The sequence below is a fragment of the Neolamprologus multifasciatus genome, chromosome 10 (genome assembly GCF_963576455.1).
Source record: "Neolamprologus multifasciatus chromosome 10, fNeoMul1.2, whole genome shotgun sequence".
NCBI classification, from domain to species: Eukaryota; Metazoa; Chordata; class Actinopteri; order Cichliformes; family Cichlidae; genus Neolamprologus; species Neolamprologus multifasciatus.
Genome location: NC_140448.1, coordinates 10,485,776 through 10,513,224, shown reverse-complemented (window position 1 = coordinate 10,513,224; position 27,449 = coordinate 10,485,776). Strand labels below are relative to the sequence as shown.

Below are 27,449 nucleotides of genomic sequence, written 5' to 3'. Positions count from 1 at the left end.
TGTGACACATGTCTAAGGGCAGCGAGTGCATTCAGCTCAGCACTGACACTGTTTGCCAGGGGCATGCGCCTTTGATAAACAACTCTGACAGCTACAAACAAGCTTTCTTACTCAAAGCACATGTCACAGCATTTTTATGAAAGCGTGGCAGCTTCGGTTGGAGCTCTGCGACTCCACCGTGGGCATCATTCAGATTAGGATTATTAAGCAGCGCATTTCCAAACACAGCAGATATGCATCAAGTGAAGAGATGAGGAATGGCACGGAGCTGAGGAACGACACGACTCAAACAGGTTTTTGTTTAGGTTGCGGCCCTCCTTGCCTTTCTGTCAGGCTTTATTTGCCACTCGGATGTTACAGTAATTGTTTCCCCGAGAAGCACTAACATAAATTTGATGCGCTGTGAGCACAGGAGTGTGTGATGGCATTGAAAACTATGAAGAGCTGAATTTTTCATTTCTCAAGGTCCTGCTGAATCATTACAGTAATGCAACAGACTGCTGCTCTGCTCTTATGAGAGCCACTGATTTTTGCATACAGGTTTGCCTTTTACGTATAAAAATCTGCCTCCCACAGAATATAAATTAGGGGCGTGAAACAATATTAAAGCTGTGGAAACAGCATACTTTATGTACGTATAATGAAAGGGAGGGTGAGGGCATGCAAAACCTAAACACGCCAGCTGATTCGTGGACAGCTCTGTAGCTGTATTGGTTTTAGATAGAGAACTGAGATGCAAGCAGCTGCTCTGATTTCAGCCTTGCCAGCGAGCTCCACACTACACAGTGCTCACGCAACTCAGTTCCTCCCACAGAGAGCTGTGGTCCACATCACTCTGGGGACTGGAACAGATTTGAGGGCCACTTTAAAAATGTTCTTTGTCAAGGGTTGGACTAACAGTCCCTGGTTGGACAGAATCATTAACTGGCAAACATGCTTCCCAGATCAGAGTGGAGCTCTAATTACAGTATGATCATCTAATCATAGAGAACAAGGAAAGACAAAAAAAAGGACCTCCATTAGTTAAAGAGAGAAAGGGAGGATGACTCAGAGCTGCAAGATAGATAGATAGATTTGTGAAATATGCACGGTATGATTCAGTCTCATTCTAATGGCAAATAGAGGAAAAGCGTTCACAAATGTTTCAGCTTGCTCCTCCTTCTCCTTTAATCCTATCCATCCTTTTACGCCTCAGTCTTTCTCTCCTCTGCTCCTCTTCTTCAGTCTCAGTCGGCACACTGGAGTGGATTTCTTTTTTTTCTCCCTCTTTCAGGAAAAAAAATAAAAAAATAAAACAGCGTCTCGGGGGCAATTTATTGAGTGCAAATAGCAGATACAGCTGAGAGCCAGGGTATTTTGGAAAGATGCACGGGTGAGCGGGCACGGACCGGTCCGGTGACTAATTACCATAATAACGCGCACAAGTTCGCCGGCGAGTCAGGCACGTTTTATTTCTCCGTATTTCCATGTAGCCAGTGCCGCAGCGGGGAGATAATCGGGCGGAGGGAGCAGTTACAGAGAGTAGACAGAGGGAGAGAGAGAGAGAGAGGGAGAGAGAGAGAGGAGCTGGCAGCACATGATCACACTGGGTATCCAGTCACTGATCAACTGGAGCGTTCATAATTACGCTGGCGACAACATATGGGAATACAACAAGGCGAGATTGTGGTCACACCTGGTTCTGGAGGACACCGGAGGACCCGTGCGGGGACAGAGGCGGCCAAATCTCGGGGACTTTGCATCAAACAGTCGAGAGAAAAGCGTGGCATCCGAAAGCAGCACCATCCGGTAGGTGAGCCTTGATTGATGTGCGCGGACTGCCAATATGCTTGTCATCATCAAATCTGGAAAAGAGAAAAAGAAATCATCTGTTTTATGGCGCGTTATAGCCCAACAAGTACCTGACACACACACACACACACACACACACACACATTTATTTATTTATTTATTTATTTTTTACTATGCATATATTGGTTTTGTGTTTGTGCCACGGTTCAAGAAGCAATTAGGTCTGTCTGGGAAACAATACAATCGGCTCTTTGCAAATGCCAAACCACTTGATTGAGAATGCAGGTTTCAGTGGATAGCTGGCAGTTATACACACACACATATATATTTAAGCAGTGGTTTTCGATTCGGAGGCCCCGCTTGGATATATATTCAAACAAAAGGGAAGGCACACCATAAAATCTACGGGGATTAGGTGGTGATTGGCGCACATCTACATGCAAAGAAAAACCAGCTTAGTGAAGCAGACAGGCGTAAGTACATAGCTGAGCTATTTCATATTTACATGTGTAATGTGGATGTGGAGGAACTGTGTGCTTTTTAAATGTGCAACTGGGTCTTGCTGCAAAACAGTCAGTTTACTGAAACCCTGTATACTCCTCAACCCAGCTCCTTGGATGAATCAAGACTGTAAAGTTGGTCAGGTGAGTTGTAAAAGCCCCACCCATTTGCTAAATTTCGACTGACTTGTGTGATAAAGGCTTGCGGACAGAATTGGTGCACATATTCCAAACGCAGCAGCCACTCTCAGGCCATGTATGCCGATTAAAATGTCATTAAGTTGGGGGAAAGAGATGGAATCAGCACAAGATGTAACAAACTGAAGCCAACAAGAAGAGAAACAGTTGCTTGTGCATTAATAGCTTTTTTCAACTTATTGCTTTGATGAACAAAAAAGTGGACAAAACGGGAGAGATTCTAATTTTGCAGGGTCTTTCTACACCATCAGAATATAAATGTCCTGTATTTGCACAGGTTCCAGTTGTCAATAGATTTTTACACATGAATATGCAGAACCTGTGACAAGTCTTTGGGCTCTGAGGCTCACGTGTTTGAGGAACAGTGCTACTGACTGACTCAGTTTCGGACTCTCTCAAAAGAGGGCATTCCCCTCCCCCAAATGTATCAGATAAACATTTGCTGTGCCAGCTTCATGTTTTAAAAATGTTTCTGTATTTGTAAATGGAAATGGAGAGTCGGATATCCACTGGCTCCTGCAAAAAACACTGGCTATCTGTCTGTTGGATTCTCAGATTGCGTTGTGCCAAACTGTCTCTTTAGCAACTCTGAGGAAAACCATTTTCAAGTATTAGTCTCTCTCCATGGAAGGATTTGATGAGGTTGAGCAACCCCATCTTACTTTGACCAAATTTCGCCTGCAGCTTATTGAATAGTCTAGTGAACTTTACAAGCAACCTTTGACAAAAGTCCACAGAGAGGCACTTGATGAGCACAAATAGAAAAAAAAAGGACACACACGAAAAAGGAACTGCACAAGCCTGAGACATGCCTGCTGCAATAACTTAATCTAACCTGTGCACATGGCACTCGAGCGATAGACAAACAGATGGCATCTCCAAAGGAATTCATCTCGTGAAAGTTGGAAGAGGTATTCCTGGATAGGTTACCCTCTGACTTGCTGGCACCGAAGCCTGCGACTGGCGGTGATGATGGCAGGGATGTTGAATGGCCTCACTGATTACATTGCTCACTCTTGTGACTTCTCCACACCTTTTTTTTTTTGGTAATTTTTTAAAGCCTTAAGAATCCACGGTGGTAGCTCCGTAGCTGTGATGCTGATGCTGCACAGCGTTGCTGAATTGATTTGCATTTCCTCATCATACATCAATAGAGGCAAGCAATTGAGATTTGCAATTGCACGATGAGCTCCGGCACAATGCGGCCTTTTCCTGTGCTATTAGATGCCCGGTCATTAACATGGTTATTGAATAGTGCGGCTTTCTAATTCATTCTTTTGTGGACGGTGGAGGAGGCACGATATATTGTAGTACGACTGCTTTGTAGCATGAGAGTCTTTGTGTGATGTTTCCGGTGTGTTATTTGGCGAAGTGATCCTCTGCTACTACAAAACCCAGAGTGGAGCGCAAGGATTCAAAAGTTTATTTGGAAGGCACAATACCTTTTATAGCCAGGAGGGTCCAAAGAGTTGCCCACTGTCGCCTGTTGTAACACTGTGAAAACAGTGTATACAGACATTTGTCGGAGCTGTTGTGTTAATTACTTCACTGCATTAAAAGGAAAAAAGATATTTAAGAACAGAATACATTGTAGGATGATTAATGTCTTTGGTGAGATATGTAATAATGTATGGGAGGCCATTCATTATTCCATTTGGCCTTGGGGCTTACTTTCCGTAATGATCAGCTTGCTGTAAGAGTGCCTTACTTGGCAACCTGTGGCAGATCACAAAGTCGTGCTGCTGCTGCCAGTGATAAGCCGGTCCCGAATCATTAGGGCTCATTTCAATTGGCTGTAAATGGAAGGTAACATTACCCGCTGACATATGGCTTATTGATGCTATTGAAGTGTGACTGAGCACACAATCATTTTGTCCTGGTTCCTTACAGGATTTGTTTGACACCAAAATCGTGCAAAAAAGGCAAGAAAATAGTACATAGAAGACTTCAGGTAAACGGCAGCTGGCTACACGTCTGCAACATCGCAGCTTTAACTGAGGCCTTGCTTCTTCTTCTTATATTTGTATTTCGTTTTTACCGTCAGAGACAACTCAGTCTCGCTGCAAAGCAACAAAATCACACAGGAGAGATGCTATTCCAGCACATCCTAGCTAGCTGGCCTCAGCTACAGTGCTTCCTGCTCACAGTGGGAATGCACGAACTTCCCGTCCATAAAACATAACAGCACAGCCATTATATTCATGACAGCACAGTCATTATAGGAATGACAGCCTTCCCGCTACCCATTGTTGCCATTAGAGCTGAAAAATTGATGGTTTGCAGTGTATTGGGCAGTAGGTGGAAACCTGTCAGAACACACTGGAGGTGGACTGAAAACCAGGATTAAAACAGCTCATCAAAATAAGTTCAAATTGATTTTGACGGAAAGCACCTATACTCGCTATTGACTCGTGCTGCTAATTGCAAGGTAAGTCATTCCGAGAATCTCACTGTGTTATTTTCAGTGTCATAGTGGTAAAAGAACGCTGATTAGGGACATGCTCGAGTACTAATCGTTATTATTTTTGAGGAAACTGAGCGCACTTCAGTTTCTTGCGAGGCCTTAACATGACAAAGCGGTGAGTGTTTGTCATCTGCAGTGTTACAGGCATTGTGGCATCCTTTGTGCTTTCATGCATGCTCTCTTTCAGTAATCAGCGCATTGTTAAAAAACTAGTTTTTCAGCTCCTTTGTAAAGAGTTAAAACATCCATAAGGACATGGTGGTTTAGGGATCCGTCATAGTTAAAATGCATTTTTGCCCCCCCGCTCTAATGAAAGCCGTTGGTGAACCACATGCCATTTGCAGCAGCACGAGCACAAACACAGTCCCTCTCTTCTTCAGGGAACACATTTAGAGGGGAGGAAGGGAAGTAAAGGAGGTGTAGGCAGAGCTTTCTGGAACCAGCGTGGCCTTCAGTGTCAGTACCCTTGCCACAGGCCTGCGCTGAGCTGGACATCCTCTATCTTTGGCCATGACCACAAATTAATTAGTTGTACATTTGCAGGGTAAACAGCACGTTGAACTACTGCTGACAAAACTGAGGTTCATTGGATTAGTGTTAGTCAGCTGGCTGAGAGACAAGAGAAGGACAGCTTCTGACAGGATGTGCCTCTTTCTGCCTCCAGTTTGTGACATCTCCATGTTACAGTTTTAAACATTCATCTATGTTGCATTCATGCCTTAAATTCTTTCACTCAAATGATAAACACCCATTATCTTAATTTTCATGTAAATGAAGGCGTTACCTCACCGTCTTTGTGTGACTTTTTGAGCAGCCATTAGCGTATTTCATTGGAGAAGAGTTGGCAACACCGTCTTTTGTGGATTTACCCAGACATTTATTGTAAACTTCCTGCCATCCTGTGCAGCAGACGCCTGAGTTTTATGGGTGCTATTTATTTGGCAGAGCACGAACGGCGATATCAGCACATGCACTGCAAACCGAAATCCTTCCAAGGCAAATAAAATATAAAAGGACAGAAAAACATTTCAGATTGTTCACTAATTGCTGTCGATTGTTGTAATTTTGATTGCAAAACAGCTAGCTATACGATATTCTAATGACTCTATTCTAATGAAAATTATAAATGCTTTATTAACAGCTTGCAGTCTTTACTTCTGGAAAAAAAAACCGAGAGATTTTTGTACAACATCAAGCCTCGCACAATTATGCACAGCAGCTGACGACACCAGCTCTCTATATTGACTCTTTCTGCAAACTGGCATGTAATTGAAATGCCAGCTGAGACGAAATAATTCTTTTCAGGTGCTGTGAAAAAACACTCAAATGTGACATTTTAAAAAATATTTTGGCTCCGAGAATCAAAGTGGAACAACCACAAATGATTACATTCATGACATAATTCATGGTGGTCTATCCTCACACGAGGGGAACCAGAAATCTCACCTGTCAAAAACGGAGTGAAGCCTGCGAGCTAGTTCAGCCAGGTTAACATGCCTCGCTCTCATCACATCAGATTTTAAGCTGCAGAGTTTGCCATCTTTCCATCTGACGTGTCATTGTCAATGCTGCATGCCCTGCACCTCCAACTCCTGTTTCAACCCCTTCACCACCCCAACATCCACCTGCAGGCTCTGAGGGATATTTACTCATAACCTCCCGTTTTCCACGTGTATCACATATTTGCAGGGAGCAGTGAGCCGGAAGCCTTTATTCTGCTGATCTAATCAATCCTTCATTTAAACGTGAGTTGTCTGACTGAAGTGAGAAAAGCCCAACGTTTATTTAGGCACACTGAACTAGGGCAAAATGGATTCTCCCAGCTAAACAATGAGAGGAAGATTGCTGTGCTAAACTTCTAAATAGGGACGGAGCTGTCAGGGACGCAACCAAAGTGCTTGTTTTCTTCTTTTTGTCTTAAACCATCACTAATAGCCCCCCCCCCCCCCAACCCCCGTTTGAAGTGGTCAGCTTTTCGTGGAGAGTGATGGTGACGTTGAGGAGTTGGGGAGGCTCAATCTCAATACACATTTGCAAAACAAACTAATGAAGACACTTGGAACATGACGGGTGGTGCAGATTGGGTGGGGGACTTGGGGGGTGGCGTAATCCACCGCTGCTGTTACTCCTAACAACCAGTCCTTTTGCTAAATGTGGAAAAGGCTTCAGCTCATCTTCTAAAATGGATTCTAGGTGCAAAAATGAGAAATTGTCAATTTAATGATATCATTAGAAAAGACCAGACAGGAACTGTTCTTCCTCTCCTGCTATGCCTCAGTCTAGTCTTACTGCGTGTGCACTGCATATCTTTTTCTGATTGCATCAGCTGTGTCGGTGATATAACCATTTACTGTGGTTGGAGGCTACACGAACAAAGCTTCCTGCATTAATTTTGTCCATTTCAGTTGTTTGTACATCTACCATTTTCACAGGGAAAAAAAAGCCTCTTGATGTTTCGGTCTTTGAAAAAACAGGAAGCAGGTTTAACACGGTGACGTTCAGAACAGTGCTACTTTGGCCGCGCATGCAGAGCGACCAGTTCACGGACAGATGAAAGCTCGGCGCAGATGAAAGCTGCGCGAGGATGTGGGGTCATCACCGCGCTGTCACCGCCCAATAGCTGGCTTTACTTTCGGAATAAGCGATATTCTAGAGTCTCCTGAATTGAATGTCGAATAACAATAGTTGTGGGAACAGACATCAATGGCTTGAAGCTGCTCGTGTGAGCGTACTGAGCTGGAATAAAATCACAATTTGTCGGTCTCAAAAGAGCCTGTGTTGCTCATCCACAGGCAATATTATTTCCTCCTTCATACATTGTATTGCCATGTTGAGAGAGTGAAAAAGCAAATTCTTTCAATTTTCATTCATTCTTCATTTTAGTAACAGGCTCGGGGTACACATGATGAAGGAGATCTAGTGTAGATAAAGTCTGGAAGAAGTAATGAAAAAAAATCCAAACTTCTGCCTGGAAGAAACGCTAGTGAAATAGAAGAAAGACACACTGATACTGATATCTTATAAACAATATGTAGCTCATAACTGCTGTTATACAACACAGAGCGCCACTGCTGCACAGGAAAACACTGCTTATGTTAGGATGATGGTGCAGTTTTGTACATGTTCATGCTATCCTAGATTTTTTATAGTGTATCTCAGGCAAAAACTGTTGGGATTTGAGGTCTAAGGTGACGCTCGCATACTGATAATTATTATCTGAGTGAGTGATTTTCAAAGTCGATTTAAAAAGGCTGAGACCTTTCGAGTCTGAAATGCAAAAACAGCAGCCGTTAATGGTGTTTTTCTCAAATACGCTGCGGTGCTAAATGAGACATGAAGTAGGCTTTCTGAGGCCCCAAAGTATTGACACCGCTGAATCCAGCGCTAGTCTCTGAATGTATCTTTTAAACCTTCTTGTTTGCTTTAAATCAAAGAAACAAGTATCTTATGAAAAGCCTAAGCTTGTGGGATTAGTTTTGTTTGTCAGTAATCAAGCTTGAGCCCACAACTCCTGACAAAATATACACAAAAAAAGAAATGGCAGAGCCACCCAAGCTTCAAAAGGCTGCTCAGATGTGAACTATAGAATGATCAAAAATGAATTAAATATTAAACGTTTCCCATGAGATGAAACGTGATTGGCGGGTGAAGCCGCATGTGTCTTGTCCACTCGTGTAACATGAAAGGTTTAAAGAACTCTACTAATCTGTAAATCTGCCGCAGCTGAGCAAAGAATATATGGAACAACTTCACATCAAATCCAGTGTGCTGAGATACAGTGTTTTCCAAAATAACGGCAGACATGCTGCTGACCTTTTTTTTTTCTTCCTTACAGTAATTTACTCTGTGGCTGTTGATTGATGGCCTCCAAGTCAGAGAGAACAATCATGACATCAGATTTTATACAGTATGTTTTTAGTGCAGCGGTGCTCCTTTAAGGCTTCACAACAATCTTCATTCATCACACACAAGTGGAAAACAAGCTTTTGCTAAAAACAAAAAACGCACATACACACACACACACACACACACACAAAAAAACCCCGGATGCTTCATTTTCCTGCTGTTTACTAGTTGTTGTAGTTTGAGGGAACAACCCATTGCACCCCTCCCTCCACCATTTACTTACTCATGAAGATGAGGCCATCAAGACGAGACCTTTTGCATCCCATTTTTCACTCGCATTGATGAATTTCTATTTCCATCATACTTTGGAACCTGTTTGCCATTGCGCCTGCTTAATTAGAGGAGGAAAAGTGAATCCAAAGGGATGACTGTTTTTGTTCTGGCTAAAATGAGCCTTTTTTTTCCCCTCCCAAGGAGCTTCTCTTTCTACAGTGGAGCTTTTTCCCCAGTCTGTGCTAATTAGTCGGAGGAGCACTGTAATGAATACTGCAACAGGCGATGGGTAAATGTGTAGTCCTCTGCAAACAAAGCAATTCAAAGTATGCATAAAATACCACGTTGCTGTATACGGTTAATGTCACGGGAAGCCCTAGGGTGCACTCATTTGGACTAATGTATTAGGAATCACTGTGTTGCGGCCTGAATATTTAGCAACTTTGCCATCAACATGAAAAATGGTTAGTCATATTTCCCTTCCACATCACGCTCGCCTTCTCGCTCCTTTTTCCTTCAGTGTCGTTTTCTCCCTTTCTCTGTGATGTCGACCCCTCTTCTTTTGAGCTGCTGTGTTTTTTTTTTGTTATCATCAGAGAGACAAATGAGAAACAAGAAAGAAAGAGAGCCTCGGGGCTTGTGTCCTCACATCATCGCCACCCCCTTTATCTCTCCCCGCACTCCTTCTCCTTCTCTATCCTCCATCTTTCCGTCTTCCTGAGTGACAGCTGGCAGCCAGTAGGGTACAGTGGGCATGCCAAACCAAGTGCAGATATTTGCCAAGTGACTTGAGAAAATACACATTTGAACGTGACTGACTCATGCATGCTGTGGATCCTCCTTTTGCTGCTCTTTTATTTCTTTTCGGATTGCTCAAACAGCGTGTGCGGCGCGCATTACACTCCTCGGCTGCCCACGGATCTTTGTGGTCATTAAAACATGTACGTCCGCAGAAGGCTTGTAAATGAATCCGTTGGGACGGTCTTGAAGCAGAGGCCGCGAAGGCAGCTGCCATAAAATTGAGCTTTGAAAGCGCAGCATGTGGACAAAAAATGATAAAAAAAAAACCAAAAACAGTTGCACGTGTATTGATTTTAAAATTTTGAATTTTTTTGGAAACACATATTCATTCGTGATGGAGGAAGACTACTCGCTTAGAATTTGACTCAAATTAAAGAGTAATTGACCTCTAATGCTGTGACTCCTGCACATTTACAGAGCTTCACACTCCAAACAGCACAGCTTCAGCTTAGCCGAGTCTTATATCTTATCACTCAGCATGCCATATGTGACATGCTGAGTTATAAGTGGTGTTGAAAAACACGAAGAGCAGCCATGAAAAAGGAGGATTATTCTTTAATAATTTTCACAGAATTCCCTAACGGCAGGCTGCTTTCTTTTCATTCCTTTGCCCTAAATGGGAATTGACATTTGGGTCAGGTTCTCTGGGTGATGAAGAGCGAACAGAGGTTCTGAAAATCCAAGATTAGTGTTGCATGGAGGCCTGATTGATGAATTTTACAGCAGTTTATGGAGGTGCACAGGTCAGTGATTGCAAACAGGGAATTACAGGAAAAAACGATTGCCTACATAGAGAGTACAAGAAAATCAAAGCATACAAGAGAAAGGGAAACACACACGCGGACACTCACACACACACATCGCATGCCCACGGCGAATATCAATCTGTAATCTGGGATTATTCTAGTACAGAAGGAAGGCATTTCCAGCACTTTAAACTATGTGGGAATACACAAAATGCACAAAAAAGACAGGAAAAAAAGACAAAACACAAATCTGAACCTTGAGGGATAAAGCAAGACAGACGGTAATGAAAAATCAGTGATACAGAGATTTGTTGTTTTGCTTTGATGGGCGAGACCGACAGATAGAGGGAGAGGGAGAATCCAATTCTGAGCCCCTGAAACAACAGCAACAATAATCCGCTGGAGGCAAGAGACACTTCACAGACGTTTCAGTATACATCTGATTTCTGCGCGAACGTTCTATTGGTGCCATTAGCACGAGTTCAACATCCAGCATCATAACACTGATTGCTCCAATAGCAGTTGGGACATTTGTATAATTATCCAAACAGACAGGAAGCCTTTACACTACATGGCATTATGTGGCTTTGCAGCGCAGTGAAAGCTGGTGGAAAAGAGGCTGCTTTATAAGAGAGGCTGGTGGCGAAGGGTGGAGCAGAACAGGGAGAGACTGCTGCTCTTTATGGTGGAGACATCTTGGTAATTAATCAGCATCAATTTTGATAATGGAGAAAGAGCGTAGATCTAATAAAACAAATACACACAGGAACATTTTCTTCCCATTTTGTAAATAACTAAAAATAAAAACTTTGGGTTTTAGATCAATGGGCAGCCAAAACAAGACTAATTAATCTCATCTAACAGAGAAGAATACATGTTTGCGAGTTCCAGCCTCGATCTTTATTCTCTTCACTTAAATTATATGTGGTTTTTTTGGTCAGTTGTGGCGTGCACTAAAAGCAGAGAGGCTATACTGGTGTAGCATGGTGGCCTGCTAATGCTGCTCCACACTCAAATCATTTAAGTCACACTTAGGTTTCAGTGGTCATTGGGATTCCTTTTTACAAGCCCACTGATCAATCAATCTCGTAATTCAATCTCCCCCCGGTCAATCGTGTTTATATGAATAATTCACAAACCATCACAGAAAGCTCGGTGAACTGGCTCACAAGTAGGACGCTGCCCTTTAACAGCGGGGAGACGTGAATGCAATAAGTCGAAAGGAAAACCAGATAACATGAAAATGCCCGTCTAGCTGGGTGCTGCTGTGGGTTTGAACTTTCACCTCTGTGAATTTTATGGATGAAAAGCTGTTTCCTCTCAGCTTTCGAAACTTTCAACCGTAAATGCTCACAGAGCCCGAGTGTTGCCCACGCTCCGCCGCTGTATCTCTGCTGTGGAGTTTCAAAATAAAGGCAACCTTTTGATTACAGTCTGTGAAATAGAACTATTAAAGTTCTCAAATTGTTCCTGAGTTTTTACCTGTAAAAATCATTATCAAAAAATGTATATTTATATATTGATATTTGTTTGTATTTGTTTTTTTCTTCTTCACCATTTTTGATTCATTGATGTGCAAAATTATAACAGATTCTGTGCACCGCGACGTGGACACGTTTGAGATTTGAGTCGCACATGCAACTCTGAAGTGACGCTCACGATTCAGATGAATCATCTGCATTCTTGAGTTCCTATAAATATTAAATATAACTTCTTAAAAAGTGCTCGTTGTCATTTTTAGTATTCAGTTTTAGTGTATGGAGAAATTAAGCCAGATTTTCAGGGGCTTTGTGTTAAACACACAAAATTAGGGCAGGAAGATAATTAAAAGAGGAGGAGGATTAGTTGGATAAAATTATATTTAAATATAGAATAATAAGCCTTTGTAATGGTGCTGTAACTTGATTGTACAACAGTAGCACGAGTTGGCGCAGTGCATTTAGCGGTTTAATACATCACATTGCATGTAATTACTGGGACTGGTGTATTATAAAAGTCAGAGTTTCACAATTTCATCTCTTTAACACGACAAATGACAAATGCATTACATCACCGGGCTGTATTACGTATATTTCTTACATGATAAACTACCACATTTGCAAGTGCAAATTTATGCCAATAGCTTTGTTTCCCCCCAGTTTCCTGTTTCAGATTAATGCCTCTGATTTAGCTCTTGCATGCAACCAGCCTATGCCAGTCACATGCAGCATCCGTCTGTTCTATACTTTGCGACACAAATGCAGAATCAGAGCCTGTTGCACCGCCCACACTAGGTCAGATTACAGCGACACATCAGTCGCTCGCGGTGTGGACGCACTGTCAGAGTGCAATAACCTCCAGCCCACACAGACGGTGTCCAGATGGACAGGTTTACTGTTTCTGATTTCCTTCCCTCCTCCTGCCACTGAACAGTCCTCTCCCTCTGCTTCAGGCTTTGTGCTTTGTGAAATGAAGTGCGATGATCAATTGCGCTGAAAATTTCTCAGAAGGTTTAAAATGGAGTTCCGTGGCCCCGGCCTGCCTGCTGAATTTTTTAACTTGTGCACTGTGCACAAAGACAAATGACTGCCCTTTATGGAACTGCCTTAAGCAGTTTGATTATTATACTGTAGGAGTTTAATATTAAAGAGGAGAGTTGTTAAATATACAAAAACATAACATTTTGTGATTTATGATCTTTGTGGAAAATTTGATCATATCTTTTTTATGAAACTATCTGGTTTCTCTGTTTTTTAAAAAAAAAAACCTAATAAAACAGAAGTCTTATGCATGTATTTTAACAGCGTCACAGTTGGTCATGTGGCCATGGATTTCTTCCAGTACACACACTTTCTGAGAATAAAGGAATTGGATTGGAGATTAAAAAATACCAGGAAAACATAAAATTTCTTGACATTTAGGTTATTGGTTTTGTGACTGCAGAGAAGGTTTATGGCAGGGAGCTTTCTCAGAGGCCAAAAGAAGACAAAGAAAGCTAATCTCACTTAGAAGGGTAAAATCAGCTATATACCTAATGAAGTATTATACTGTGGTCAATGAGGTAGAGGCACCGCAGTGAGCACACACAGCGTGCACGCATGTGTGTATGCACAGTTTGTGTGAGTGCGCTTTGTTATATGAGAGGGGGTTTGTTTGTCAGGAGGTTGCAGTGATAATGTTGGCATCAAGACGTGAAGTCTTTCAAGGGAGATTGAGCAACGTTAGGGTGTAAGGGTGAGAGAGAGTAACGTCTACATCCAGGACTTTCCACACAGTAGAACTAACAGCAGCTCTGGGAGGATGCATTTATGCACTTGGAGCTAACAAAGCTGAACTTTTAATCAAAGTTATTACAATTCCTCCTCAGGGAAACAGGAATACATGTATGTGAAAAAAAATTTGTTAGGGGGCTCTTTTTGCTCACTTTTGCTTGAGTTGTGACAATAAACGCTTTGCACTTTACCCCGCCACGTTCTCGTCCTTTCATGTTTCACGTGGTGTGCTTATCTTTACTGCTCAAATGTTGTGGACCGCTCTGCCAGTTTTTGTATTATCGCAAACCACACAAACAGAATTTGGGTAAACATTGTGCGATCGTGTGTGAAAATGAACATTTAATCTTTTTCCACCCCCCCCCCCCATCTGGCCCTCTGCTGACATTTTAAATACTTATACAATGCAAGTAACATAAATTATACGATGACAGTATTTGAAAACTGCAATGATATTTATACTATATATAGTGAGCAACATACAAATGTAGACTAATCTTATACAGTAATGTGTTCATGTGTTTTTTACCTCAAGAGTTAGTGGAGACCAAAAAGGAGGTAGGGTACATATTGGGCTTTAAATAGGATCCTAGATAAATAATTGAGTTGAACTGCAACTTGCATGTTTTTGCCATATCAGCTTTCAGGTGATAATATATTATGTTGGGTTTACAGCGTGTTTGTGCCTGAAGTGAAGAGAAAGAGGCCCGAGTGCAGTTTTTAGCTCGTCAGGTTGAAGGACACATGGGCTCATGCCACAGCAAAGGCATCCACTGATTGTCCGTCCTTCTACAATTCAAAAGGATTGCTACAGGATTGGTCCGAGTTTAATCAAACTTCATCAATGATTACCTAATGGGTCCTAACCCAAACTGTTCTCAAGGCTTTACAGGCACTTTTCCATTTTCTCTGCGTAGCCTTCATGCTCATTAAATGGACATCAACATAGTGAATTCATTGAGCTACAGTCTGATTTTCAATTACTTCTATTAACAGTCAGAGTTGCAGAATTGTTTGGAGAGTTCAGGTTATGCAGAACATCAGTATAAAACATTAAGCATGAATTAGATGGGTGTGTTTTCTATTCGGTATACTGTACCTGTTCTTAGACTGATGGCTTAAATTGCAGCCTGCTGTAATTTATAGTTTAACAGTACAGTCATATTTGAATTGTTCACATTAAATTTATTTGCTTTAAGCAAAAGAAAAGTGAATGTTTTATAACTATTACTGTAAATGAGCATGATTAGCAGTTCAGTCATTTAAAAACTTTAAATGTGCTTATTGCTCAAGTAAGATGTCTTGATGAGGACGTGTGCAATTAGTTCTGTAAAATGTGGTCAGTGTAATGTCCAGATACAAGTCAAGGTTGAGCTGCTCTATGGGCCCAAGTCAAGGGCGTGTGGTTTGAGAGATGACAGCTATATTTTCCCCACCAGGACAATAAATGTCATCAGTCCTAAAAATATGGCAGCAGCAGTGCTGTGGTCAAAGGTCAAAATGGACAGAGTTCAAAAATAGAGTTTTTCCCGAAATGTAATGATAGCCATGGATGCCAGCAGGTTCACTGACAGAGATAAAAACCTGGTTGACCTCCCAAAAGCCATATGGAGAAATATGAAATTTTGTGGCTTCAGTCACCGCCACAGCAGCTGCTGATGTCATTCAAATCTGAATTCATTGAGTTTCAATACACTGCAGATTATGCCATCAGTATTCGGTCTCCCCTCAGTCAAAGATTGTCCCAGGTAACTAGTAGATGTAAGTTCAGTCAGTTAGTTAGTCAGCTATTGCATGTTTATTGTATTCATTTAATCTTAGAAAATGTATTCTTTGGTGCTGGACTTTGACTGAGAGAGAATGCGAGAAGTGACATTGTTAAACTCAATAAAAAATTGTAATCGCTAAATATAATATAAGAGGTTATTTAAAAAATAAATATGAAAGTGCACACATGTAGCAAGACAGCTTCTAATGACAACAACAAAAGCAGCCTTGATTGTAAATTAGGGGGAAAATACCAGTTCTGACAGTAACACTGTTTCTGTGTCAGGAGTGAATAAATAATGTTGTGAATAATTATGTAAACAACTGTCCTTTTTATACAGGTTTCCACACTCCATCCACCTTCTTATATGCCTATTTGAGGGTGCAGTAAAGAAACAAAACGCAATAAATGAAGTTAAAGATGATTTAGTCTCATGAGCCGGCGAGACAATTGCCTATCTAACGCTAGAATGAGCAGTCATGCTAACAGGAGCCTCCTTACATGTTTCAAATAATAAGCCATGTTTGAGGCTGACAAATGCTAATTGAGTGTTTGCTTGTTTGTCTCTCAAAATGATCCCACACTTTGATTTTCCTGCCTGGCATACATTATTATTACACTGCCAGGACCAGCTGTGTGAATAATAATATCTTCCTGTGACTCACTGACCGAGGAAAACATTTCTAAGATGTTTCTGATCAACCGATGTCTAGATGACTGTGACGGTTAAGCAAACAATTATAAAAACGTCCAATATAACAAATGGGTATTTCGAATTTTACAAAACAGTTTTGGGTTTTTTTGGCTCCTAACCATCTGGGTATCTGGGACCATGTGAGGATACAATAGAGGCTTTTTTCCCATTAAGAACAGAGGAAGCCTCAAGAAAGAGGAGGAAACTATGCCTTCTGCCTCTCACCATGTACTGCCAAGTCCTTCTGTATCATTTTATGCTTGATTTTCTTTTCCTATTACCTCATGAACAGACAGTATGGTGGCCCATGGGATATGTCAACATGCAGAGCCATTAAATTATTAGACCTCGTTTATTATTAACTCTGTAGCGTACACAACTGGCAGCAACCTTTTAATATTCATACAGCTTGACTGTTCCCTACTGATGCTAAGAGGACCAAGCGGGATCAGATTAATGCAGGCACACACACACATGGATGCACACATGCAGGCGGACTATGACAATCGGGTACATAATTGGACATATAGCTTTTAATAATCAGTTCACTTATCTAGGTGTAACTAATGGAAATGCACACATGAAGGATCTTTAGAGCTGAAGATGTTCGGTGCAGCACTGTGGTCAGATTGACGTGGCCCGTTAGATTAGATCAGCTTGAGCTATTTCTGTCTTTTTTTGGGTCCAAACTCGCTGCAGGGAGGAGAGGTTGGAACACTGTCCGCTCGGCTGAGTGGTCGAGTGAAGGCGAGCCGTCACGCACACAGAAAAGACTTTTTAGATCAAACATTTTTTTTGTTGGGGGGAGTTAAAGCTTTCAGTGAACTGCACCTCATCTGAGCTGCAGGCCTCCAAACAGAGAGAATAAGCTGGTATATTGGTCAATGCTACAGTGACCGAGGAACGTTAATAATGCAGTTTGGACAGCGATATCGCGATCTCTTGCTTTCTTGGGGAGTTGTAAATTTGTCGTTAAAAAGCAAGAACAACAAAACCAGAATTATCCAGACGTGAGTCATCTGCAAGATTGGTCTATGTTTTCTGGATGCCCTTTGTCCCTCTCTATTCTTATCCTGCCTAATTTCCTCTCTGTCTCACACATTCTTTTTTTTGTCCCCCAGCATGTTGACCTTGTCCCCTATTCCACCTTGTTCGATCGCGAGATACTCCACAACGTAGTGTGTGTGACTGTGTGTGTGAGTGTCTGTGTGAGAGGAGGGCCAAAGAAGAAACACAGTGGTGAGAGAGAGAGCAGTGAAGAGAGAAGGAGGAAGAGAGAGAGCAGTGAGGTGTCCAGCACTTAAATTGCCTGTTTATTTCCAGTCATTGCATCAATTACACCGATACAGCTTAAAAATGGGCCCCTGTGTTTGTGTGTATGTGGGAGATGGGGGGTGGAATAGAAAAACAATTAGGAATGATAGATATGGAGATTTTTTTATGCTGTAGTATGCAGTTTTATGCTTTGTGCGAGTCACAGAAACACACAAGGGGGCAGAGAAAAGAATTTATGTTCTGTTACCAGGCAGTAAAGGAGTGGAAACTACATTTCACTTGTGATCTGTTTGACATCTAATTGCATGCGCGTGAAGAGGGCTGCCTGGGTGTGTCTGCATGTGTGTGTTATGTGGGGTCAGCCTGTGGCTGCCCTGAGATCGGGTGCGTGATCGTCTGCTCTCTGGAGAAGAGGGGCGTGCCTGTGACAGGCTGCAGTGATTAGTGGAGCTCAGCGGGCAGAATATGTCAGACTCAGCCGACTCCATGAACCATTTCGGCCTGCAACTCTGCAATTTGTCTCCCACTTTGCATCATATAACAGCCTCAATGTGGCTGCCGCATGCGCGTTTGAAACGCTCCCGATTGTCTCGCCTCCTGTGGCGAGGTCGATTTGAAGCACTGATTGGTGAGATGCTACCAAATTACGTTTGCACGATAAGGCTTTTTTTTACAGGAAGGAAACATAATGATTTGAATACACTACAATTACAGCTTACTTTAGCTAATATGAGAGTAAATATTGTTTGAAGTCAACGCTTGTTAAGGAAAAAAAAACTTCTCAGGAGGTTTGGCTCCTCCAGCAAAGATATTATGAAGAGCAAAATTACAAACTACACTTTAACTGTTTATGCCTTTGAATAAAGTACTTGCAGCACCCACTTGTTCTATCATAGGCCAAAGATCACTCAGACAGACATGTGCGGTTATACAAGATTCACACTCTGAAAGCAACCCACATTAACTCTTATATTTCTTATGCTTTGGTTTTCCTCTCAATCTAATTTTCATACGTGAACATGATTTACTGCATCTGAACTTGTTGACTGCTGCAGCACGTTACTGTGTCAATATCCCTGAAATGTTGCCTCAGTCTGTTTAGCTGCTGGTTTGTCCCTCTCTGTAAGTTACTATTTAAATTTTACATATTGGAAAATAATTTTATTCATTAGTAGCTCACTGGAAAACTTTTCTTCTCAACACTTTTCTTTATTGCTCACATCAGATCTGTTAGCTGTCTTTAAAAATCTCAAGCCCTGCAGCTCTTGTACTTGTAGAGCTCTCGTGGCTCTCTTCCACAGCATGTCTTTTATCCTGTCTTCCTTCTCTCACCCCAACCGGTTGCAGCAGATGGCCCCGCCCCTCCCTGAGCCTGGTTCTGCCGGAGGTTTCTTCCTGTTAGAAGGGAGTTTTTCCTCTCCACTGTCGCCAAAGCGCTTACTCATAGGAGGTCATTAGATTGTTGAGTTTTTTTCAATATAAAGCGCTTTGAGGCAACTATTGTTGTGATTTGGAGTTATATAAATAAAATTGAATTGAATTTTAGAGTAGTGTACAGTGTGGTTTATGAAGCTTACATGTGTTGCTACTGGACATTAACGTTGAAAAACAATGCTTATTTACAGATCCAGTAGTTAATGAGCAACATTAGCATTCATCTGCTGTGATGTTTTTATCTAAAAACTGAAAGTTCATTATTGCCTTTTTTTTAAATCATCATTATTTTTTAAACTCTATTTATAGTCTCTAACAACTCTTGAGGGAGTTGGTAGTTTGCAGCAATTACTACAGCATGTTTACCTGGCAGTACTTAACTTCTGTTTGATGTTTAGCAGACTGTGTTTTTAGAGCTTTTTCTCTAGAAATACCTGATGCACCCACCAGCTGTTTAAACCTTTTTATTTGTGAGGGGCAGCCAGTCACAAGAGAGCTGCCTTTAATGGGATAGAGTACCTAAAACTATTTGTTTCAGATTGAGAGACTGCACCAATGCCCAGAATAGGATAAATAAGGATTATTTGAACTGCAAATCATGCAAAGCTACCCTACTAGAGTCCAAGAATAAAAACAGCAGGGAATGAGCTTAACAGGTCCTCTTTAAAGCTCTCTGAATCCAAGGGGATCTGCAGACTTGAGGTGCCAATTTTCTGCAGGTTCCTCACCCAGCCTATTTCTGTCACATTGTTTTCAGATTGTCATTTGAGAAGAATCAACAACTGCGCAATGATGCGCTAATGAAAATAATTATTACACTCACCACTGCTGAAGGAGCTATTAGATTTCCCGCATAGGAAATGTCAAAGTAAATCCATGTATTAGGAGGAACTACTTTTAATCAGCCTCTGAACAGCCAATCATACTGGCCTGGCTCATTACTGTCAAAAGCAGAGAGCATGAAAAACATGGATGGCAGATTTAGTGGCCTGCCTTCATCCCTCTGGGATGCATACACAGTTTTTATGGGAAGGGAAACAATTCATCACAGGGCAGTTCATCAGTGGATAACTTTTAATTAATGTTCAAATGCGCGGACCTTTAAAACGCCACCCTCAGCTCACTCCTCTCGACTTGTCTGCTCCGTTTGTTTCCTTCCCCTTAAATCTACACCTGTTCTTCTTCTTTTTCCCTCCTTGCCCTCAAAGTGTGATTGGTCTATTTACTCATCCGCTTTCACTCCAACACTGCCCCACTCTATTTTCACAGCTTCTCTTTTCCTCTCCACTCTATATTCCCTCCATGTTTACATTAGTTTCACTGGCAAGTCCTCGCAGCTAGCTCCCTGCCAATGTTTGTGTTTTGGTGAATGCTGCCCCCTATTTCCAGCATTTTATCATCTTAATTTCCTTTCAAACCAGCTCATTTATTTCCTTATATCCGTTTTTCTCTTTTTTTTTCTTTTTGTCCTTGTCCACCCCCACTCTTCTGCCCTGAATTAGCAGCATCAAGGCTGAGAATTAAAAGAAATGGCCGATCAGAGAGTGCAGTGGAAGAGGAAGCTATTGGAAAGGCTCAAAATGGAACCCACACAAGCAAATTGGAGAGTCGTAGCGGGCCTTGATGTAGAAAAGTCCACATAATAAGGGGGAAGAAAAAGAAAAAAACAGTCCGACAGATTGATTCTGAATGAAATTAAAGAGGACGAGGGGGAGAATGAGATCGAGTAAATTGAGCATTACATACTGCATTACAGTGTCTCTTAATTAACCGTGTAAAAGCTTTCTTATTAGGACTGATGCACTCCTCAGTTAACGAGGAAAGAGAGAATGCTCTTTTAGTTGTCATTGAGAGCCTGCAGGGAAGAAGTGAAACAATGCCACACTAAATGCAAATGAGCGAAAAACAACTTCAAGATAATGATAAAGAAATCTTGCTGTAGTATGTTTTGTCTCAATTATCTGTCATCTTCGTCATCCCGGTCCACGCTGCTCTCCACCCCCTACCCCTTCAGTGAATACACATTATGTGCAGCCGCGTTAAAAGTCTGATCACATCGCAGGGTATCTGTGTGAGAGCGAAGTGTGTATGTGTGTGTGTCAAATCACTTCAGCTTCAGGTTCTGCACCTTTGCTGTCTATCACCACCGAAGCACTGCGAGGCAGAAGCAATCTCAAACAAATACACGCGCTCATTTGAATCTTTTATTTTTATCCCCGTGACAGGATGGACGCGCTATAGCAACAGAGATAAGAAAACAAACCCTAACTTCAACACAGGCACTGATTTGTAAGCAAATCTAGTGATAATAAGACTAGATGTCGGCTTCCAGAGCATGAAATGAGATTGCAACGTTTAATAATTTGTTCAATATAGTTATTTGCTTTCATTCTCTTAATGACAGTTGTAATAATCTCACATCTGTGTTTTAAAAAGAAAAAAATGAAGCTTTCATTTCTTTTTGAATTATGCTCTTAAATGAATATTTGAGCATGATGTGTGTTTCTTATCTTTTATAAGACAAGTCTAGAGAAACACCGCATGTTAACACTTCACACATCAGACTATTGGACTAGCAGCCCGCTACAGTGTACAACGTGAATTATTGTGTTTTTTTCAGTAATGTTACATTTTAGTTTACGAAAGCATGTTTTGAAACTTACGTTGTAGCGCACTGCCTCTCACCATGCTATGCTTTTGGAGCCAGAAATGATCATACTTAGATTAGAGAGAGGAGAGCTCAATTATCAGCTAATGCTAACAAGCTACACCTAAAGACTTTTAGGTGTAGCTTAGAGAGTTAGAGAGCTTAGAGAGTTTAGGCTTCCTTGATGGTGTCTCAGTATATTTAACTTTTTGAGTGCTCAAAATTACACCAAAACCACAAACACAGTCGAGGTGTCGTGTTCTGTGACTTGACTTAGCCTAGCCTAGCCTAGCCTAGCTGAGCAGATACTTTCTGGTCCGCATCCATGTGTCAGTTAGTGTGGCCCCACCCAGTTACGATAACCTTTAATAAAAATCTAAGAGAATATGACAATGTATGATGTTTATTAAGCTACAGCTGGGAAAAAGTTAACTTAGCATAAAGCACAGAAATAGAACAATAGCTAACCTCGCTAGGCTAACGGAGCCTGTGTGCATAAACTTAAAACTGTCCTTCAAAAGTCTTATATTATATTATTATATATTATTCGCTAGCTTAACAATGGAAATCAGTGAGCTTTAGAAGTTCTGGTAGAACGCCTTTGTTACCTTTGGAAAGAACCGTGAATCTTTCTTCATGTTGCTTCTATTCAATATGTTGATGGTCACATGTAGCACTAAGTCATAAGGGGTTTTGAGCTACAGTAGGATTATTTAGAAACCAAGCAAAAAATAGTTTCCTAAAATGTTGGAATATTGCTTTATTTAATTTCATTAGCATAATTTGTTTGGATTAAATCAAATAGAACAAACTACAATGGAATCAGTAGCAAAGTTAAACTATACATTTTAATCATATTTTAAGTTCACTATTTGATTCCTCAGGCTCCTTATTTGAGAATGGTCCAAAAGTAGTTATTTGAGATAAGTAGAGGTGAGCAATATAAAATAAATAGGAAGACCCAAGGACTGCATTTCCAAACAGTGCAACCTGCAAACAGTATATTACAGATTTTTATTACAGTAATGAAAAACAAGCCCAAGTATATGTTGGATTTTACTTTGACATCTATGGTGCAGTTCTTTTCAGATTGCTCAGCCAGATCGAAGCTGCAGCAGTCCAGATGGGAGACAAAGAGTGTTTGTACAAGCAATTGGGCCTGAGTCAGCAAATTTTACACTGGGCAAATCTGCAATAGCAGCTGTAGCAGTTGGTTGTCTAAGATCAAACTGAACATTGGTCTGGGATGGAACAACTGCACCGGTGTCATCGTGATTGACGGCTCTTGTTAAGAGCAGGATTTCTGAGGGGGGAACAGCAGCTCAGGCTTGCTCAAGGTCAATCGGGAGGTGTCTGGCAGGAATCCAATTGGAGATTTCAGCTTGAAAATTGGAGATATGCAACCCAACCTGTGTGTCAGAGCTGGGACTCAAAAGGTCAGTTAAGTGTCATACCAATGATAGGAGGAATGACAAGATGTGGTGACAGTGCCAAGAGGTTTAGTGCAGGAGGATGTTTTATCTGTGTCAGGCCTCCTTGGAGAGCAGGATGCACACTCTTATGGGATACCTGTAACAGTGTTTGCTAAAAGCATAGAAAAAAATGGATATAAACCTGGCCTTCCCCGTTTTGAACAATAAATCTTGCTTTCCGTAAATTTGATAAAAGCTTTAAAGACTCGACTAAGACCTGTCTCAATTTTCCTTTTCTTAAAAAAAAAAAAAGACTTCTAAATTGAACAAAGTAACTTTATTGTCTGTGCTGCTGCACAATTTCTGCTGGAGCCGTGTCTTCCAGCAATAAATCACAACAGTTATTATGATTAAACGATTGCTGTCCTCATGAGTTCATTTGTAGCTGTCAAATGTTGGTTACGTTCTGTGATGTAAGCTGAACAAGCCTCTGCGTGTTCGTTTGATTTGACTCTGTAGGCACCGGTGCCACCTGGCATGGAAGGTTGTTAATTTTCAGCCAAACCATATAATAATGATATACTGGAATTAAGTCATACTTGTGTCCTTGTCTTGTCTCGTGTGTATCACTTTCCCTGGAACACTCTCTCACAGTCTGTTCTCTAAACCTAAAAGAGAATTATGGATTTGATCAACTGGTCTCTGAATGCTATTGACACCCTTTTCTCAACGAAAAGTCTGGGCTCGGGAGAGCCCGAGTGCCCTGGAGGGACTTTCCCTGCCAGAAACACGATGGACGGGTGGCAGAAATGGAGGGCCGTGTGCCTGGCGGGACTGTCGATCGAGGACGCTGAAGATATCTACGTATTCAGAACCATGATAACAGGGTTCCTGCTGATCGGAGCTGGCTTGGCTCTGGCTTATCGGAGAATTAAGAAAGCGGAACCGGCTGTTCAAACCCCCCCAAGGCTGCCCGCTGGGATTGAAACGATGGGACGAGGCGTGACTTCTCAGAATGGGCTCACTGAGTGCAGCATGGTTAAGACCTTGGAGAAGCTTACAGCTGCCGTGAATAATTATAATAACACCTCTGAGCGTATATTGGGTTACATCAAGGAGAGGTCTGCTCAGAATAACACCTCTGAGCGAAATTTGGATTACATCGTGGAACAGCTCACTGCAGTCGTGAGTTCTCAGAATCGGCTCTCTGAGCACAAGAATGACAACACCGCGGAACGCAAGTTTGATAGCATCATGGAGAAGCTCGCGGTTCTCCAATGGGAGATTGAGAGACCAGTGTCGGAGTGTTAAAGAACAGCTTTGAAATTCTCATGAGCTGCTCGCATAAAAGAAAAACCAACAACATCAACAACATCAACATTATAATGCGGGTGTCCCCTCGGCGCCAGCTGTGGGCTCAAGACTGGAGCCGTACAAAAACTCCCTGATAACGACTGTGTGTTGACTGTTCTTCCCACTCTATGCAAGACCACCTGGGTGGGCTGGTAGACTGTTTACTTAGCCTGATAGGGCGAAGGACACTGTCTCAGCTGAACTATGGACACGCACACACATACATTTACACTGATAAGCACTCACACATCCCCCTTCCAATGCCTTCGATGCTTGTTGCCTACTGGGAACACGAGGCGGGTCTGGGCCCGCGTTGGAGAGTCGGTGCAGTGGCAGGATGGCTGCTGTGTTGCCTGGGATTACTCCTCATCCCCAACCCAACCCTGTTGCTGGTCACGTGCTCTATAATGTTGTACTGTGGACATTTATGTGCTTTCTGTGCAGAGGAGTTTTTTTGCTTCCTGTTCTCATGCTGTCCTCCTATAGCCCAGCATGAGTAGATGTCTCTTTTTTTCCTCTTGTACTTTCCCATTGCAGTGTACTTTTCAGTGTTTTTTCTGTAATGCAACCGCTCTCTGACTTTTATCCCCCATGTGATGTCTGTGTTGTGTGTGTAAGGTCGGGGGTGGGTTCATTCCACTGCAGGGCAACCTCCCACTGCATGTGGCAAATAAAATTTGAACTTGAACTTGAACTAGTTCAGGTATACTGTCTGCCCTGTATGTTAGATATCTGGCATCTAACAATCTGCCATCTGGTTTGTTTCTAGCTCAGCGGTAAGATTATATTTCTATACATTTAATTTGTGCCTCGGATCTGTGCAACATATTTATCTGTATCAGAGGTTTTCAAACTGGGAGGGTGCAGCAGAGCCACAGAGAGAAGGAGTAGGAGGAGAAGGAGGAGGGGAGGACTTGTGTAATTGTAAAATCTTCCTGTTTGGTCTTACTGATAGAGTTATTATAGTTTTGTATTCTCAAATTATTTTTATTTTATTTTGTTTTGAATTATTTTAGTTTCCGTTAATTTCCTGAGTGGGTTTGCTCGTTTCAGTTTAGTTTTCATTGCTTGAAAATGTTTAGTTTTTGTTTAGTTTTTATTAGTTTCAGAGTTAGTTTAAGACTTTATAATTGCTATTGTATGAAGGGCATGTGTCAGAGGCAAGATTTAGGAAAATCAGCCTCAATAAACACATCTGTAAAAGCCTCATCAGCCAGTTTGTGATAACAAATTTCACCAAATTAACAAATACCAAAAATAATTCCTCTATATGTTTTTCTCACAAAATCATTTCAGTTAGTTTAAATTTTCTAAAAAGTTCTAATTCTTTTTTATTAACTAAAGTGTTTTTTTATATCTAGTTTAATTTTTTTAGTTTAGTTTTAGTTAACTATGTTAACCTTGGTTATTGACAGGTAAAATATTTTATTATGATTGACCTGCTCTTGTTCTAATGTGCAAAATCATTAACATAATAGAAACTGCATAATTGGACAAATTAGCTGGGATACCGTTGTAGTGTCGATGCAGCACAGTTGTAACAGCTGTTGTTATTTCTTCACGTGTTTTTCCTCATTTATTTTCCCTCTTCAGCCAGAGAAAGACTGCTAACAAACTTACAAGAATGCCCAGCTTTTAGTTTTTTGGCAAAAAAAAGGGCAAAAAGTAGTTAGACAAACTAAAAATATTAGATTCATATTTTCACTTATCTTTAGAAAGATGGCAAAGATTTTAGTCCCTCTTTTGATAAAAGCACGAGCATGTCTATGCTTAATGATACAAAAGATTAGGGTCTAATGATGATGCCACTTGTACAATTCTACCAGACACAACAAAACTGAGAATGTGTATGAAGTGAAAGAGCATGTGGCATTGCAGTGTGGCCAAATTTGGCCTGGCATCAGTATCAGTTGGGGTTGTAGCAGTGACTGTGACACTCAGCTCACAGAACCAATTAAGATACTTGGAAGCTAAAACTCCCACTAGCTTTAATTATTGTCAAAATCAGTCTCTCATAAGTCACAACTTACTGAAATTCTAACACAAAGAGAAGAAACCCATTTTCAGATCGTGTCACTCAGTTGACCATTACAAATGAGTATGATTAAAATCTGCTTCAAAATCACAGAAATCGAGACCTTTAACACTTTAAGATTTTTATTCTCCAGTTTTGATCAAAGTTAGAACCCTCTGACTTACATAACAGTCGTTTGCCGACTTGTAAACCCAATTACAAGCAGCAACTTCTAAATTCTACCACAAATCCCAACGCTTGGTTGATATTTATTGAAAAGTATGCACAAGACATCTGAAGCATTTCCTGGATAACAAATTCCTCCTCTGTAGAGACATTTCTTTGTTTTATAAAATAGACACAGTTTGTTTGCTCCTGGCAGAGAAAGTGGGGCTCACTTTCAAAAACATATGCGTGTTATTAAAGGAGTTAAAGATGACACTCCTATTACCGTTTATGTTTTAGTATTTCTCTCAGCGTGATGAAGATTAGTGATTTGTAATTATTAATTATCAGAATTTAGTTGGATTATTTCAGGTGCTGATTCTGAGCTAAAGCATGTGCAAAACACTGAAGTTTAAATTTCTTTGACAACATCTGTGCTGCTCTTAAGAGTTCACTGTGAAAGAGAGTAGCACAGAACTAATTTTAGTCGGCACATTTATTAAGAGGAAGAGCGAAGGAGCAGCGCTTCCCTTCTCGTTTTACAAGTCGGATCAGATTAGATTTGGTTTCACGACATGAGAAGTAAGCTGAAGTGAGATGGCGTGCTGTCTCGTGTCACAACGCAGCCGTGAGAAAGAGACGCGATCAGCATCAATGCAACGCAAAGACGGAGAGACAACAGAGTGGAGCTTGAGAGGTGGCTGCTAGTTGGGAGCTTCAAATGCCATTAACTCCTTTACAAAAAGAAGGTGTGACAGAGCTTTAGGAGGGACAAGTAACAATTTAGTGAGGTTAGAAACAAAGACATGGAACACGT

General features: G+C 41.3%; 2 protein-coding genes across 3 annotated transcripts in view; both read left to right on the top strand.

Annotated features, from left to right (window-relative positions):
• The first annotated feature begins 1,088 nt into the window (after nt 1-1,088).
• Nucleotides 1,089-27,449, top strand: part of flrt1a (fibronectin leucine rich transmembrane protein 1a) — a 53,383-nt gene continuing 27,022 nt past the window's right edge. Inside the window, exon 1 of one of the 2 annotated variants that reach the window (XM_085174837.1) lies at nt 1,089-1,788. The gene's annotated coding sequence lies outside the window, so the exon portion shown is untranslated. Of the gene's footprint in view, nt 1,793-27,449 lie in introns of both variants that reach the window. The other variant, XM_085174838.1, reaches the window with a different exon arrangement.
• Nucleotides 1,792-26,606, top strand: LOC146509622 (uncharacterized). Its single transcript, XM_085174839.1, has one exon. The coding sequence runs from the start codon at nt 23,782-23,784 to the stop codon at nt 24,409-24,411; it is 630 nt and encodes a 209-aa protein (XP_085030965.1). The 5' UTR covers nt 1,792-23,781; the 3' UTR covers nt 24,412-26,606.

What these genes read in the sequence shown, in the direction of transcription:
- LOC146509622 (XM_085174839.1), top strand. Translation starts at nt 23,782, where the DNA reads ATGGATTTGATCAACTGGTCTCTGAATGCTATTGACACCCTTTTCTCA.